Source organism: Acomys russatus, chromosome 15 (genome assembly GCF_903995435.1).
Source record: "Acomys russatus chromosome 15, mAcoRus1.1, whole genome shotgun sequence".
Classification (NCBI taxonomy): Eukaryota; Metazoa; Chordata; class Mammalia; order Rodentia; family Muridae; genus Acomys; species Acomys russatus.
The window spans coordinates 54,318,423-54,337,024 of record NC_067151.1 but is presented as its reverse complement, the minus strand read 5'-3'; the positions used below and the strand labels follow the sequence as shown (position 1 = coordinate 54,337,024).

Genomic DNA, 18,602 nt, shown 5'->3' with positions numbered 1-18,602 from the left:
TAACATTTTAGCTCTATTGTTTCCGCAGCAAAGAGTTGAGTTATGAGAAGACAGTGTACTGTGCCCTCTCATAAGTCTAGGCCTGCTTCAAGCAATTCTTATTTTCTGCTACACTCCGTGTCCTCCAGGACTGACATTAGATAAGGACTTCATTGGTGCCTCTCCTATCCTGGAGGTAGAAATACCTGTGCTCCTTCAGCATTCCAAGAAGGTTTCTGATATATCAAAAGCCACACTGGCTAGGAACACCAAGTGCATACCCAACCACATTTGCTTGGCTTGTTTTCAGAGTGTGAGAAGGCCATTAGAACAACAATATATGGGACTGAATTGACCTCTTGGGACAGCTGGATGACCGGGTCTCAGAAAAATGAAGATGTTCGTTGTGCATACAGGTCAGCTGTAGGTATCATCTTGGGTGAGAAAGAATGAGGAAAGAATCTCAGTAGCCCTTGGGAGTGAAAAAGACTTGTTAGTCCTCAGCCCAACAACATCACCAACACCCCCCATCCCCCACACCCCCATCTCCCCACCCCCCACCCCTCATACCCCCACCTAAGAGCTTGTCAAATCCAAGCTCTCAGGCCCTACTCAGGACCTGCTAACTCAGAATCTGAATTTCCATCTGGTCCCCAGGTCATGTGCATCAGAGCCTGACTGGGGTAGACTCAACCACAGCACCACTGTGGGGAAGTTTTCTGGCATTACCCTCACTCAGCTGATCGAGGGGGTAAAAGGGAGCAGCCAAAACCCAGATCACAATGCTAAGCACACTTTGGCACAGTTTGTGCCATAGGTAACCAGCAGCAGACTTTGGATAATGATAGACTACAGAAATTACAAATGCAACTATAAATATTTCACCCACAAGTAGAAATGTCAATATACACTCACTATCCTGAAAATAGTTCTAGCCTTCTTAGATGGACTTTGTTATACATTTTGAATCTTTGTGTTGGAATGCAGAACAGAATCTGCCCGTTTGAAGTTCTGATTTCACAAATGGAATGCTAAGACCAAGACAACCCATGAGACCCTGAAAATGCTCTGAATGTACATAAAGCTGGATCAACACACAGAACTGACATAGTAACAAGATGGGTACTAGGATATCAAGGTAACAATAAAACAGATATGTCTGTGTTCCAATTTTCAGAGGAATGGGCACAATGTTCAGTGAAGGCCAACTCCTGTAGATGTACCAAGGATTCCATCCTTTCATCCTTTCTGTCTGTGGCCCCCCACCTCTGCCCCAACCCAATGAGAAGCAAGCCTGAGGCAGGCATGAAGGAAACTATTCAGAGTATGTCAAGGACAGTGATGGCTTCTTGAGTAAGGACTTGCTGCTCAAGCCTGACAACGTGAGTTTGATCCTCAGAACTTGCGTCAGGTCTCCGGCCTCAGCCTCTCCAGAACTGGGATGATAGCTATGTTTCATCATCGTTGTTGTGCCTGGCCGTCAGAACCCATGTAAAGGTGAAAGGAGATAGCTGATCCACAAAGTTGTATTCTGACTTCCACACTCACAGGCACATGTGAGTGTGTGGACATACACACACACACACACACAGAGAGAGAGAGAGAGAGAGAGAGAGAGAGAGAGACAGAGACAGAGACAGAGACAGAGACACAGAGAGAGACAGAGACAGAGAGAGACAGAGACAGACAGACAGACAGACAGACAGACAGACAGACAGACAGAGACAGAGACAGACAGACAGACAGACAGACAGAGAGAGACAGAGACAGAGAGTTAATACTACAATAAAAATGTTCACCACCTAAGAATGAATTAGAAAAATCAAGGTCCAGAAGAATGCACAGTCTCCGGCATTTCTTGATGCATAAGGACTGTGGACACCAGGATCTTGTCCATCACGATGTATGGAACCCACCCCTCTCCTCAGCCTGTCTCCTAAGTCCTAAGAAAACATGCCACTATAGAAACAAAACATTGCCTCCTCTTTCCCTCTACTCTGGGACCACTCTGATATCTGTTCCCCTCCTAAACCTCAAGGTCTCACAGCCTTACTTAGAGCCATTCTCCCATACCTCTTATTGTACTGAAGTATTCAAATTTTTGTTTTCAAGTTTATTTTCACTGGTCACCTTTTCTTGGCTCTGTTACTATTCAAACTTTTCTATAGATCCTTGGCATTCTCTATTTCCTATTTTAAGGAAGGTGCCTGGACTGCCACCCTTCATGGGGATCTCTTCATGCATTTCCTTACTGGTGAGCAGCATCCCCAGGTTTCCATTTCTCTCCAGGAAGTAGTTAGATGTAGCTCATCATGGGACTTCCTGAAGCTCAGAAAAGGTTGTAGATTAGGCTTTTTTCTGAAGCTAGTAAAACATTTTTCTTTTGATGTGTGCAACTTCTAGCGACCATTCTTTTAGATCTAATTTTGTATGTCACTGTCAAAACTTTAGAAAATATGCCTTTCTATTTCTTAAAACTTTCCCCCTACCTATCTCTGATATTGCAAGGCACCGGTGCTGCCTGTTTTCTCAGGCCCACTGTTCACACCCTAACTCCATTTATAAACAAGCTTGCTGTACTTTCAAGTGTGTCCAACACTGTGGCAACCCTGAATAAGAGCTGGTGGCAAACCTCTCCTTTCCTCTGTTTCTTTCTTTCTTTCTTTCTTTCTTTCTTTCTTTCTTTCTTTCTTCTCATTTATCCTTTCTCTTTTGTTGCTATTGTGTTGTGTTTTGAGGGAAGGTCTCACTATGCAGCCTGGGCAGCCTTAAACTTACTCAGTCTGCCACTTCAGCTGCCCTCGTCCTGGAATGACAGATGTGTGATGTCATGAATGCCCTTAGATGTGTATCTTGTGTCCTCCTTTGAATATAAAATGAATTGGAGGCAACAGGGAAGCTGTATGGATCATAAGGGTCCATCAAAGGCCCAAATCATGAGGACTGGGTGCCCAGAATGGCACTTTAGAAGCCAATAGAACCTTTAAATGGCCAGGGTCTAGTAGGAAGTTTTATTTCACTGGAGTCATGCCCTTGAGAAATATAACACTTTTGTTTTTCTCTGTTATGAATCCCAGCAATACACTTCCATGATGGTGTACTGACCCCAACCAATGGCTTAAAGAAATGGGTCTTCCCAGTCATGGGTGAAAATTCCTACATCCAGAGCCAAATAAAACTGATTCCCTTTTGAACTGATTATCTAGGTACCTGTTTGATGGAAAGTTGAGTAACACAGAGCTAATTCAATTCACCTTTTCATCTTTCGCAGTGTTTTACAGTTTGAACTAGCCTCTCTCTGTTATTTACATCTCAATCCAGAGTGTATAAAGACCAACAGCATACAACTGCATAAAGGTGTTGAGTCCACACCTGAGCTACTGTGTGCAAGACCACAGGCATTTCCAATTTAAAAGAAAGTTCTTAGAGTTTTTTGGAGGTGTTGTTTTCAGATATAAGGCCAGAAAAAAAGAAAGAAAGAAAGCAAAGGAGGGGGAGGGAGGGAGGAAGAAAGGAGGAAGGAAAACGAACTCACACATTACATGGGCATGGTAGTATTCACCACTGTGTGTTCTTTTTTTTTTTTTTTTTTTTTTTTTTTTTTTTTTTTTTATTAATTTATTCTTGTTACATCTCAATGTTTATCCCATCCCTTGTATCCTCCCATTCCTCCTCCCCCCCCCCATTTTCCCATTATTCCCCTCCCCTATGACTGTTCCTGAGGGGGATTACGTCCCCCTATATATTCTCATAGGGTATCAAGTCTCTTCTTGGCTACTTGCTGTCCTTCCTCTGAGTGCCACCAGGTCTCCCCCTCCAGGGGACATGGTCAAATGTGAGGCACCAGAGTACGTGAGAAAGTCGTATCACACTCTCCACTCAACTGTGGAGAATATTCTGACCATTGGCTAGATCTGGGAAGGGGTTTAAAGTTTACCTCCTGTATTGTCCTTGGCTGGTGCCTTAGTTTGAGCGGGACCCCTGGGCCCAAATCTGCCTATCATATTGTTCTACTTGTAGATTTCTAGGACCCTCTGGATCCTTTTATTTTGCTGTTCTCCCATGCGTCTCTCATTTAGAGTCCCAATAGGATGCCTTCCCCTCTGTCCCAGTTTCCTGGTAAGTGAAGGCTTTCGTGGGACCTGCCCCTTGGGCTAGTATGCAGATATAAGTGAGTATATACCATTTGATTCTTTCTGCTTCTGGGTTAACTCACTCATTATGATCATTTCTAGCTCAATCCATTTATCCACAAATTTCGGGAATTCCTTGTTTTTAATAGCTGAGTAGTATTCCATAGTGTATATGTACCACAGTTTCTTTATCCACTCTTCTACTGAGGGACACTTAGGCTGTTTCCATGTTCTGGCTATTATGAATAAGGCTGCTATGAACATGGTTGAGCAAATTTTCTTGTTGTGTGCTGGAGCATCTTCTGGGTATATTCCAAGGAGTGGAATAGCTGGGTCTTGAGGAAGCCCTATTCCCATTTTTCTGAGATAGCACCAGATAGATTTCCAAAGTGGCTGTACTAGTTTGCATTCCCACCAGCAATGAAGGAGTGTTCCTCTCTCCCCACATCCTCGCCAGCATGTGGTGTCGCTTGAATTTTTGATCTTAGCCATTCTGATGGGTGTAAGATGGAATCTCAGAGTTGTTTTGATTTGCATTTCCCTGATGACTAAGGAGGTTGAGCATTTCTTTAAGTGTTTCTCAGCCATTTGATACTCCTCTGTTGAGAATTCTCTGTTTAGTTCCAAGCCCCATTTCTCAATTGGGTTATTCGGTTTGGTAGTGTTTAATTTCTTGAGTTCTTTATATATTTTGGATATTAGACCTTTGTCAGATGTAGGGTTGGTGAAGATTGTGTGTTCTTTTTTAAACCTGGGAGTCAGAGGACTTATTTCCCTTGTCAAACTTCCAAGAGCAACACTTAAGATTGGCTAGTACCGTATGATGCCATCAGCTGTTAAAAGTTTAAAAGGTTCATTTATTCGTTGATATTTTACTATGGATTATTTATAAACTCACTTCCTTTTAAGCCACACAAACCAAGTGAACTGGGGGATGCCAGAGAATTAAGATATCCTATAGAATCATTATAGAAATTATTTGCCATCCTCTGCTCACTCTGATGCTCACAAGGATGCTTGGCTTCTCCTGCCCATCTAATGTGAAAGATTTATGCCCCCACCTTTCCAAGTTCCATGCTCTGGACCAGTCTGTCACAACCCTCACGCTCAGTTTCAGAGAAGGAAAAGGAATATTCTAACGTAGTAAGTATACTTTACTGAGAGGAGGGCAACTGAGGACTATATTTAAGACCTGATTCTCCAGGAAGACAAATCAATGTCATATGAGGTTGGTCGTAAGGGGTTTAATTCCAAGACAAGCAGAGGCACAGGGACCGTAAATAATAACTGCTGTTGGATTTCTATTTTACATGGCTGTAGTTATAGGTCTACACTTGTGAGCCAGAACAATTATTTTACAATTAGTTTAGACATGTCTGAGCCCAGAAGGAAAATTTCAATTCAATCATCATATTTTCCTTTAATAGAACACAGTGCTACCAAAAAATGGGCCAATTCAACTTCTCGCACACAGTGGACAAATATACATGGACCGAATCTTGGGTATTTCCAAGCTATACCATGAAATAGCAGTGGGGGGATTTCATGTCCTAGACAAAAACAATCACACAAACAGTGACGTTTCTCCCCTTTCCTCTCAAGGTAGAACACAGGCACAACCACATACAACATCCCATGCAGCCCTAAATTTAGACTGCAGATCTATCACTTAAACATCTAGTAAATGACCCAATTTGTTTACACGGCCCTCTAGCTTTTTATGGACTTTCCATAAAGAAGTTATTACATCCATTCCCTTTATTTTGTTTAAGAGTGTTTGAATGAGCCCCAGAACCACAAGCTAGTTAAACAAGCCTTGCTTAGATGGACGTGGGCTCATATAATTCACCACTACCGGGGAACTTTGCAGAACAGTGTTTGTAGTTTGGAAAAGCCACACATTCCCACATGCCAAAAGTATTTCCTGTGCTTTATACAGTTTTAAATGTTCGACAGATAGAGCATAGGAGACCCATTTCCCCCATTTTTTTTTTCCAATGCAAAGTGTGGCATTTGCACTTCTTCCAGAAGGCCTGCATGTCCAAGGGTTTTGCTATGCTAGGTTAACATTTCTGAGCAGAATGCAGAGGAAGACTGCATGGGAAATGGTAAATCCAGACATGCTAATTGGTTTCCTAAGATGTAAATGCAGGCTCAAGAAGGAAATCATTTTAAAGCAGTTAGCTTAATGGGGTGCCCAACTGATGCCTATTAAAAGTTATCGGTGCAGATTAAAACTGAATTTCCACCAGGAAAGAAAAACTCTTTTCAAGAAGTAGAGAGATTGTTTAAGTTCTTACTTCATGTGCTTACTCATGCCTTTAAACCTCAAGTCTGCAAATATCCTCAAGAAAACAGAAATGAAAGTTAGTCTTTTATGGTTTAGTGTCACCAATTAAGTTCAAGATTAGCCTCTCAATATCTGGCCGGATCTCAACCTGCAGTGGCATGCTATTTTTAGATGCCTGCTTCATGTAGAAAGAGTCGAGACAGTTCTGACCGTAATGACCAACACAGAGCAAGATCCTGTTGCAACCATTATCTATACCTCTAATGGATAGAAAATTACATCAGAATGTGTAATGTGCTCTCACGTGTGGTCTTGGTACTGTGAGGTTCTCTCTGTGCCTAGAGTGCCAGCAATGGCACAGTCAACTGTATGCATAGGTGAAGACACTACTGCAACTGACTTAATTACATCATCATCACCATTATTACTATCCTCATCATCATCATCATCACCATCATCATCACCAACACACCCAGCTCTGCCCCAGATCACCTCCCTTGGGCTATAGATGTAGAGATCCATGCTTTTCAGTTCAAGCATATCAAATTTTAATCTTTTTATTGTGTTTAAAAATCACTCTAATAAATTCCGATTGATACATTAGTGAATCTACTTCTTTTTGTGATTGATGGAAACCAGAGCCTTACACATGTGGCGTGTGTACGCTCCGGTGATTTGATGGTAGGTCTCACTTTACCAAGCATCATCGTAGATTTGCAGTGCTTCCCGGGTTCTTAAATAATGTGGACCTCAGCCCCTATATCAAGTCTAGGTTTAAAATAACAGTCAGAAGTAAACACTTTGAATTGTTCCAGTTTCCCAGAACCAGTGAGAAAGCATCCACCAACAAGAAAGGTGACTTTTCTAGGTAGCCTGGACTACATAGAGAGTTCCAGATGCTGTTTCAAAAAAAGGAAGACTGAGAATTTTTTTTTTTCATCTCATCTGATCACATCTTGCTTGAATCTCAAGCAAATACCTCTTAATGCACTGATTATAAACACCCCCTGCTGCCATAGAGAGGGAAATTATGGCACTTTAATACCTCCTAATTTACATTTCTAATCACCCTAGGTATGAATATGTGTGGCAGTATAGGATATAAGCTGTGATTTATGCCTCAGTAGAGAGAAAAGATAGGTTATACAACAGTTTAGAAGACAGATGTCCTTAGAAATAGCTAGCAAAAAAAGAACTGCCAGAAACAGTATAAGTGCCAAGGAAGTCTAACTTCTGTTGTTGATGGTTTCTCATCTATTTTGTGATGCAAGGGCAGGTGCAGTGCAGCTGGGCATACTTAAACTAGAGGCCTCGCTCCATCTTCCAGACACTTAAATGCTTAAAATAGCATCCACCCAGGAACAAGGATTTCCTGGAGTGCAAAGAGTATAGCTTTAAATAATGGCAACACATCAACACAGCATACCCGCCATAATTTAGTCATTTCTAGTTTTTAACTACGTTAAGATATTGTAAGCATTGTTATATATACAGGGCCTGGAATGAACCTCACCAGACACCTAATTTAGCAAAGACATCTCAGAAGAATTAACATTCGACTAAACTCGAATTCCTGTTACCTTAAAAGTGTTGCGGCTGTCCATGTTTAAGTAACAGCTTCATTATACTAATGGCCTGCAATAGAAGCCACCTCCTGTCAAGCTCTGGAACCCTCCCACAGTCTCCTTCTGCATGCCATCTATTTCATGAATGAAGTGTGAAAATAGCTCGTTGTTTACATAAAGGAGGCAATACAGAACAGTATGAACTGGAGTAGGGCTTGGGAGCTGAAACAGAGATTATGCAGCTTGCTCATCTAGTCATTTCAGAATATGCCTAACTACTGAAAGAAAAGAAAAAACTCAAGCAATGAGTAGTTATCTATGAATATCAAAGTAGAATACTGTCCCTGCATGCCTGTTTAGTAAATATCCAAAAACGGTGATTCTTTTCAGCTGAATTATGACAGTGAAGTCAACTTTGTCTTTCATTATGTTGGCTACCAATGCTGCAAGAAGCAGACACTGAAAACAGCATCAAGACTTCAAATCCATGAGCTCAGGATACCTTTGTACTCTTACTAAGCTTGCACCAGAGTCTAGACTGTTCTTGCATCTGTTATTTGGCTCAGACTGTTCCCTCTCTGTAGTGTTTCCTTTTATCTCAAGCACTGATTTCAAATCAATTCACCTTATTCTTAAAGGAACATTTCTTCTTGAACCTGCTAGCCAGACAAAATCGGCCACTCATATCAAGAAACAATTTAAGTGTCACCGGTCCTCTTCATCCCTATGGTATTGTTGACCCAGAACTGACAGCACATGAAGTCAAGAATGGGTCTGCCAACTATCTGTAGCAGATTTCAAGGACAATAATTGCCCTAGCACTCAGAAAGATGAAGGAGGAGGCTAATGAGATTTAAAACCAGCCAAAGCTACTACCATAGTGAGTTCAAAACCTGCTTGAACTACAAAGCAAGACCAGATGTTTAAAAAGGAGGAGGAAGAATAAGTTCTTTACATACCGACCAGAACCCCACCCCGTAGGGCGAAGCTGGGCACCGAACACATGCTCAATACATTTGCTGATTGAAAGCAATATCCTAATAAAACACATGAGATCTCTTTCATAATAACAAGGCCCATGACTCCAAGGCCTGTCTTGGAAATTCCACTAAGCTACTTGTTTTTCTGAATACCTCACGGGATAGTTGCCGATGGACTGTGTACTTTCTGCAAGCACAGAGCACAAATATGCTCCTGCATGCGCATTCATGGAAACCCAGAAAGCTACTCAAAACGAAGAACTCATACAGAGCCCCCCAAGACCCATGCCCACACTATGGGTTCTACGTCTTCCTGGTGGCTCTTGTAGGCTTAGCATTGCACAATGGACACTGCAAAAAGGGAACTTGTGACCTTGAACTTACATTACTGTCCCTCTTGTAGTAGGGAGGCTGGATTCCTCACGAGGTGCTCAGCAACACAGGTTATCTTACTGAGAAATGACTCAGCTACTATTGAAAAGGGATGAAGCCAAGTACAAAAGCATCATCATTAGAAGAATTACCACAGAACACACAAAAAATAGCAAAACTAGTAAAACTAGCCTTGGAATGACAACTGGAGTGACAACAAGACCAATGTCCAAAAAGGAGGCTGTGCCACCTCCAGTGGAACAGAGTAATATCTGTGAGGCCCGAGATCTAATGAAAGTGAAGTGAGTACAATGCCATAAATATAAGACACATGAGTTCAGAGTGTACAAAAATACCACGTTTAAGGGCTTGGCTTTACTGTTAATATCTGTCTTACAGCCCATCTTTATAATTTCCAGATCCTTTGTGTTCAGATTAAATAATTTCAAAACAAAACTCTCAATAAACTAAACGTCCACTGTTTCAGGCAAGTTACTGATTTATTGTTGTGTGTTTATTTTCTGATGTTCTTGGTCCAGGGAAAACAAAACAAACAAACTGCAACAAAATGAGCCTCTGAATAGGACTGCCTTTGTAACATATGCAAAATCAGAGGTCCCCCATAAAAATCTTCTTCAGTAGAATAACACACTGTGTTTTCTATAGCTCAGCAAAAGATTGACATTTTTTAAAGTACATACAACTCCTTTGTAGAACCAAGCTTGTTAATGTCAATTGACACTTCATCACTATCAATTTCTGAACTGAAATATTAATTAAGATAACTCATCAAGCAGTTTACCTGCTTGCTGTGAAGCTCTGAAATTGGATGGTAAGAATTCTAAAGGCAGCCTTTTTAATCATTTGCCAAACTGTCCCATATTTATACAGCAGAATTATCACAGTATGTGTTAGCCAGATGAGCTGAGCTATGAATTGAATGTGCTCATTATGAAGTTGTTTGCTTTAATGTTCTTGTAGACAGTGTTTTTATCTCATAGACCTGCAAAGCACAAAATGTTCTTATATAAACAACGCTTTTAAAGGTGTCTCATTTTGTCAGGAAAATGACCTTGGTCTCATTGATTCTAATATAAAGAAAAATACTTTTTCATATTAGCAACTGACTATTGGTGTGCTCATACCTTTACAGAGAATATTGAAGGCCTCACAAGTTTTTTTTTTTTTTTTTTTTTTAATCAGTGGATCCTATGGTCTTCCCAGGTCAAACATCATCAGTATAGTATTGGTTGCTACTATCTAGCTTGTTTTTTACCTTTGGATTTCTAAGACTGGGTTTCTCTGTGTAGCCCTGGCTGTCCTGGACTTGCTTTGTAGACCAGGCTGGCCTCGAACTCACAGAGATCTGCCTGCCTCTGCCTCCCTAAGTGCTGGGATTGCAGGTGTATGCCTCCACTTCTGACTGATCTCTAGCATTTTAAGGTACAAGCTGTCAATACAACAAAGAACAACATGAACAGCTCAGAGAATTTGCTGGCTTCTTGTCTACTTTCCATTCTCAAGAGTATTGGTGCACATCAAATCCACGTCCTCAGAAATCACAACATATATGGACATAAGCAAACATCACTTATAAGAGAATGGCCAACACTGTGTCTAGGAAACCTGCCCATTTCTTGGTATCCACACACTTGGGGATTTGGTGGGTTCACCAACACTGTCAAATAGTATTCTGATTTGTCCTACCCTTCCCAAGTTTATCTTCCTATGAAAAAGGACAAACATTGTAGAAGACATCTTTAAAAAGGGCCTGCTTCTATAGTAGATACCACAGTCATGCTTTAAAAAGTCACTTCAGAGATGGCTCAGCAGTTAACAGCACCACCTGCTCTTCCAAAGGTCCTGAGTTCAATTCCCAGCAACCACATGGTGGCTCATAACCATCTATAATGTAACCTAATGCCCTCTTCTGGCCTGCAGGTGTACATGCAGACAGAACATTGTATACATAATAATAAATAAATACATCTTTAATAATAATAAAAAAAAAAAAAAGCCAGAACATTTTACAGATATTTAGTGGGAACACAGGATTTCTCCACACCATGATCTAGGAACTATAGGTCCTATGGGGAACAAATCAAACTAGGCCCGTGTTCACAAAGAACTCAGACCCCATAACAAGAGAGGGAAGAACAGATGATAAAAAGGAGAGGGAAACAAACAAACAAACTGAATCAGGAAACAAGAGGGACTATACCTAAGCATGGAAAGTTCAATGCAGCTAACCATCTTTGACAAGACCAGAAGGTTGTCTAGTTTAGACTGAATGGTCAGTAAAACCTGTCCTGGGAGAAGCTATGTCTAATATCCATGACAGGAAGGTACAACCTATGTGAACACAGAGTGGTCGCCAATTGGTAAGGAGGCAAGGACAGACAACTAAAAAACTGAAGCTCCCATGTCTGCCGCCAGTGAGTTTACCTGCAAACAGAGCTAAGTTGTTCTCAGTGTTAGCAAGCTTTACTGTTGGCATGGTAGAGCTACCCACCAGTCAGGTCCTAGACCCAGAGTTGAAGAAGTTTTTTTTTTTCAGGCTTGGGGCTGTGCCAGGCAGCTTTGAGAGGCTGGACCCTTTCTGCTGGTGGAAGAGTACACGCGCTACAAACACTTTCCCCATTTTAACAGAACAGCACAAGTCCTAGGGCACATCTACTGTAAATCAGCCTCTAGGCAGACTCATAGGAGAAAGGAAAGGGTAATGTTTCACTCACAGTGGAAGCCAGATGTGGAGATAAATACACAGCACAGGTTGTTTAATAAGTGCATTGGCAACTACATGAATAATACAGAGATCCTGGCTACAGACAAGTTTCAAGTAAATGATCCAAAACATTTACATGACGATAATCCAATGGAGGAACTTTGATTATGACATGGTATTTTGACTGACACAACACAAAGCCTATGGGGACAACTTTAATGGTTTTGGAAATACTTGATTTGTGGGTGTTTTATATCAATTAATTTATACCAGATTATCATCATAATTTTTATATAAAAGACCTGGAAGTTTATAGATAGAACTGAGAATTTTAACCTCCTACAAAAGTTACAAGCACAAAGGTAGAAGTGAGTGTGAGACAGGTGAGAAGGAGTTTTCAGGGAAGCTAATAAAATCAGACACAGGCAACTTAGCTGCCTGAGAAGGTGATGTTGCTCAGGCTGTACCATTTAGGCTGTGCCACTCAGGCTGTGCCACTCAGGCTGTGCCACACAAGCTATGCCACTTGGGCTGTGCCACTCAGGCTGTGCCACTCAGGCTGTGCCACTTGGGCTGTGCCACTCAGGCTGTGTCACTCATCCTGTGCCACTCAGGCTGTGCCACACAAGCTATGCCACTCATCCTGTGCCACTCAGGCTGTGCCACTTGGGCTGTGCCACTCAGGCTGTGCCACACAAACTATGCCACTAAGGCTGTGCCACTCAGGCTGTGCCACTTGGGCTGTGCCACTCAGGCTGTGCCACACAAGCTATGCCACTCGGGCTGTGCTACTCAGGCTGTGCCACTTGGACTGTGCCACTCAGGCTGTGTCACTCATCCTGTGCCACTCAGGCTGTGCCACACAAGCTATGCCACTCATCCTGTGCCACTCAGGCTGTGCCACTTGGGCTGTGCCACTCAGGCTGTGCCACACAAACTATGCCACTAAGGCTGTGCCACTCATCCTGTGCCACTCAGGCTGTGCCACTCAGGTTGTGCCACTTGGGCTGTGCCACTCAGGCTGTGCCACACAAGCTATGCCACTAAGGCTGTGCCACTCAGGCTATGCCACTCAGGCTGTGCCCCTCAGGCTGTGCTGCTCAGGCTGTTACACTCAGGCTGCAGCTACTGAGAAAGTTTAGTTCCCACACCAGCATCTGTTTATAAGGACTTCACAAATTCCATGCCCATCCGAGGAGCATCTATGGGGCTTTTATACTTTCCGAATATTTTGTCAAGCTAATGTAAAGCATATGTGATTCAGCATAGACTGTAGCAGTTGGTGTAGGACGTCCAAACCCACCTATTGGAAGGAAAGGACAGGACTCATCATTATGTAATCGTTCTTCATTCATTCGGCTGCCTCAGCTCTCTCATACAGAACAAAAACCATAGGAGGAAGTTTCCTTTTCAAGCTCCTAAGTAACAAAAATAAGTGTGACAAAGGCCACACACTATAACTTAAGGGCTGTCTTGTAGGAAAGTCCTTCTAAGCCTGAGTCACAGCCTGTGTATTTTTGGGCACCTTTCTAAAGATTCTGATTAGTTCGCTCACAGAAGAACTTCCAGGCTACCCATCTAAATGGGTGAAATGTGAGCACAGTTTGATTCAGTGCAGGCATGTGGCAGCAGTAGAAGAAAGAACAAGCACTAAAAGCCGGACCAAAAACTCAAAAGCATTCCTAGTGGACCATGCTTCCCAAGGTGTGTTGCCCCAAGAACCATGAGGGCCCCCGTAAGAAAAATTATATGTAATATTTGTTAGTCATAAACGAGCCTTTAAGAGACAAACTCTAAATCATAGCACATGTAGGTAATCGATGGGCAGTTAGATCTTCATGTGGCTCCCCTAGTAAGCTGAGCAAGTGCTGTCTAGAACCTGGGCTTTGTTGCCTGCTTTGGATCATTTCCCCCCTAACCTAGCTACAGAGTCTGGCCTCAGTGGATGAGGAGGAGCTTAGTCTTGATTCTACTTGATGTGCTGGGGTGGTTTGGGCATAGGGGGCTTCCTTCTTCTGAGGACAAGGGGAAGAGGGATAGAGAGGGTAGGTGGGAGGGGCCTGGAGGAGAGGAGGGCGGGGCTACCATCAAGATGTAAAATGAATGTGTGTGTGTGTGTGTGTGTGTGTGTGTGTGTATGTGTGTGTGTGTGAAAGCCCACAAAGCGATTGAGGAGAATGTGGACAGCAGGAAGTAACTTCAGATGACGGGTCAGTAAAAATCATTTCCACAAGATAGGTGAAGCATCACTCCACCGGCAGCTTTGTAACTGCCATCTACTTGGGCTCCATTTGATGCACAAAATAAGCCTTTCTTCTTCATTTTCTCAAGGAAAATCTAGAAAGCTTTGCTTCATATAGGACCCATGAGGGCATGAAATAACACTAGAAATGAAAAAGGCCTGGAGGTAAGCAACATGCTTCGTGCTATAGAACTTATCTAACATGTGTGAGGCCTGGGTTCCATCTCCAACAGTGGGAAGAAAATTTTAAAATATTTTTCATCCAAATAGCAAGAGCTATAATCTCAAAATAGAAGACAAACAAGTAACTAGCAACCAGAAAAATGATGCTAATCCCTAATTTTGAGTCATGTTGACATGTTCCAGTATAAGTGTGTATACCTAACTCTGCTATGGAATAGATACAGCAGCCAATTTCCACTTATGACTTCAAATTAATACTGAAATTAACCAGGCCTATGACTCTAAGTACCGTGGGAAGGGGGAGGGTCTTTGAAAACACAGCGAACCTCTTATGATCACAAAACAAGATCAGTTTGGGCACTTTGTGTTTGGCCCTTAGAAGGCATTCTCTACCTAAAATTGTTAGGAGGGCTAACACCTATGGAATTGGACAATCAACAACACATATCAAGAAAGCAATCAAAACCCAAGCCTTGTCTGGGAGTCAAAACAAAACAAAACAAAACAAAAACCCAATTAAGGAAGTAGCAATTTTGAAAGTCAAAGAGGAGGAAGAAGCTGTTGTTATTCCAGGAAACCTGGTCACATTCCAGAGGGATCTTCTTCCTCACCCACCTGTTACCCTCAAATGCTGAAACCCCATGAAGTGGCAAATTCAACCTGAGCATGTGTAGAAAAAAATAGCTCTATATTGCCCCCTAGTGCCGGATAGTCCTACCTCTCTTTAGTCTGGAAACTATAAGGTGAGTGTAGTGCCTCTGCTCTCTACTAACTTCCTGCTGCCAACTCTTCAAGAGCTAAACATAGCCAGATCCTCTGCCCACAGATTAGGAAACGACTAGGCTATTCTTAGCACCATGCATCTTAGGAATGAGAATGGCCCAGCCTCAGATGGCACCAGAACGTGTGTGGCCTGGCTTACTGAACTTCCATCCTCTCAAGATGTGAAGCTCCCAAGTGGCTTCAGGCAGCTGAAAACTCTGGGGCTCATTGCAAAGTGGTGATAGCATGTGGATCGCAAGAAAGAAGGGCAAAGAAAGAGCCAGGTGATGCACAGATATGGAGGAGTCTGGGAGATGCTGGGACACAGCAACAGGAGATGAGGGACCAGAAGCAAAGAGGAGCACTGCCCAGTATTGCAATGAAGAAGCTGCTGCAGTAAGAAGCGATATTTTGAACGACACAGTTATTTTGCATTAGAAAGGACAAAGGTTGGTTTGAATCTGCTTCCTGCTTGGGTATAGCTGATGTTGTGGCTCCTTTGATCCCTCAGCTCTCTGCAAGCCCTATGATTATAGATAGATCATTGGGCTGCCCTTTGATCTGTAAGTACTTCAGAAGCCTTAAGGTGGCACACGTGAGGAGCTAGCACAACGATGGATGCACAGCATCAAGTAGGAATGACGAAGGGGACAGAAGTTTTTCAGACTTTGCTTTAAGATGAACAGTTTATGGAGTTGAAATCCAGACTTGAAGCCTTGAAGCATCCACTATATAGAGAATATGTCACTGTGAGATAAGCAGCGCTTACACTCCATCCCCCTTTTCCAAATGTCGCCCACAAGCATCTTACCTGGCTAGGGAAGACGCATTGTAAACAGATGACAAAGTAGAAAAGCATGTCCTGTCCGTTTCTTTTCAAATAGCTGCAAGAGCCACCACTGGTAAACAGTGTTTAATATTCCAGCTTTAGACAGTCTACATTAACATTGTGGTTACATGTGCCGTATAAAATTTCTATTTACCAAAGAGTCTCAAAAAAAAAAAAAAAATGACTTCATAATGGCAGATCAAGAGCAAAAGAGTTTAGAAATTGAATGATGTGAATCATATGGGGTTCAGAGGCTAAGCAAATTACACACCCGAAGTTTCCCTGGATTTATGAAAGAAGCTTTTCTCCAGCTCTCTGCAGTCCCAGGCCAGGCGAACTTGCATCTGAAAGTTTTCTAAACATTTCAGGTACAGTTGAAAGCTGAAAGTAATTCTCATTTCCTATGCAGGATTAAGTCGCTTCCAACACACACAAAATAGTCATTCACGAACACAGAAAGGAAAAAAAAAAAAAAAAAAAAAAAAAAAACCTACCAAAAGGTGAGGACTTCAGGGCACAAAGGCACGTTAAAAAAAAAAAAAAAAAGTGCAACAGAAATACCATAACCAATTCCCCTGAAAATGTCCAAGTGGCCTCTTGACCTCTGTATTTCTCACCTATTTCTTAATTGGTGCCTACCTTCCCATATTCAGTGTTTTGTTTAAAGACGCTGATACCTTTTCTTAATTCTCCATTCTTACCCACCCACCACCACCTGCATAAAGTCAAACTTGCCACGACTCATTCATTTTGCCTTTCTTCTTAAAGGCAGTTCTTTTACTTGTAACTCTGGCCATATGCCACCTAGCAATGTGCTTATAGCTGACTTTTCCCTAGCCCAAGCGTCCTATCCAAGCTGAGGTTGCGGGGCACTCATGCTCACGTTGCCCAGTGAGCTTCTAAAGTTGCAAACTCCCCCCCCCCCTAAAGTGCACACGAGCTCAGGGGACTCGCATCTGCAGCGCCAGAGATGCTACCACCAGCTCCTTGGCTGGAGGACCCCACACGCCACCGCACAATGCCAATCGGAACGCACGGAGAGAAGCGGGAAGTAGGAGCAGAGACTCACCGTTCTGCTCCTTGTCGCTGGAGAGCTGCAGCTTGCTGCTCAGGTTGGACTCAGCCCGAGTCCAGGTTCTCTGGCCGGCTAGGGCAGATGTCAGCAGGAGGAGGCCGAGGAGGAGCATTTGGCTGACTGGGGCGAGGGCTCACTTACGGCGGGCACTGGGGAAGCGGCGACTCAGAGGCTCAGCCCAGCCGGGGGAAGGCTGCGCAGTGGTGGAAGAGCCTGGCCGGCTCTGGCAGTGGAGAATCGCAGGGTAGTTTCCACATAATCCCATCCAAAACTTTTTCCTAGAGCCCTCTTCCGTGTCTCCAGTTTTTGAAAAGGATCAAAGCAAAACCTGGACCTGAACCAGTTTCCCAAGGTTTAAACAAATCCTGAGCTGTGCCGAAGTGCCGGGGGGGGGGGGAGGTGAGGGAGGAAAGAGGGGGTGGGGACGTGGGGGAGCGGCGTTGAGTCGTGGCGACTCCCAGGGAGCACCTGTCAGTTTGGGGGGCAGGACACAGGCGAAGACTCCGGGTCCCGCCGAGCCAGAGTGGAAGCCAGGTCGGCAGCGAGGCGAGCACCTTGGGATCAATGACAAAGCTGCGTATCGGGGCAGCCGGCGGCGCCCCACCCCCACCTGGGGGGAGGGGACCGTGCCCTGCGAGCGCCGCGCGGGTCCGGGGCTGGCAAAGAGGCCGCGGGGGCGATTCTGAGCTGGCGGGGATCCACCACGGAGACGCCGCCTTGCTGCAGTCGGCAGCCACCGAAATCCTCCCGGGTACCGTCAAAGCGATGCAGGAAGCCGGGGGACTTTGAGCCGCTCGGAGTCCCGAGCGCCGGAGTGCCTGCCCTGCGGCAGCGCTGGACGCACGGTTGGGGAGCAGTGGCCGCTATACACGGGCAGCGCAGAAAAGGCCTGGCTGGCCGGGAGGACCGTGCTTGTCCCCTCCCCGTCTCCACCTTCCCCCAGCGGGCGGCGCGCGGGGCGCGGGGCGGGCGGCCGGGAGGGCGAGGGGGCGCGGGCCGCCAGCTGGCGGGCCAACAGGTGCTGGCGCAGACAGGGGGTGCTGCTGGGCCCGCGGCAGACGGAGCCCACACTGCGGCGGCGAGGAATGCCGCCAGGCGGCCCGGGCTTCCTTTCCCCTGGGCGCCCCTAACCCCAAATAAGGAGTCTGTGGGCTGCTCAAGGGTGCTGCAAATGCAGAGAGAAAAGTACGAGAGTACAGCCACTCCCCCTTCTCTGGCTCTGTTTGGCTGTGACTTGCCTTTCATTCCTAAGGGGATCCCCCCACTCCCAAAGCGCTTTACCAGGACTAGCGGCCAGAGTTCTGCACTGAAGGAGGGAAGTTGAACTCAAGTCTCTCAAGAGTGGCTCTGTATGAAGGAGGATGAATAAAGCAAAAGGGAAGATAAAAAGTCCAAGTTTTAACATGAATTGAAGCCTTGCAGGACTGTATCCAAATGTACTGTCAGGCAAGGATCTGGGGGTGGAGG

The 18,602-nt window shown here is 44.2% G+C and overlaps 1 protein-coding gene across 1 annotated transcript in view; it reads right to left on the bottom strand.

The window, feature by feature from the left end:
* The window catches only part of Pdgfc (platelet derived growth factor C), a 159,061-nt gene extending 141,013 nt beyond the window's left edge, over positions 1-18,048 (bottom strand). The window contains exon 1 of the mRNA XM_051157342.1: positions 17,130-18,048. Coding sequence (XP_051013299.1) covers positions 17,130-17,247 — 118 coding nt within the window. The 5' untranslated portion in view covers positions 17,248-18,048. The remainder of the gene's footprint in view (positions 1-17,129) is intronic.
* Between the last annotated feature and the right edge of the window lie 554 nt (positions 18,049-18,602).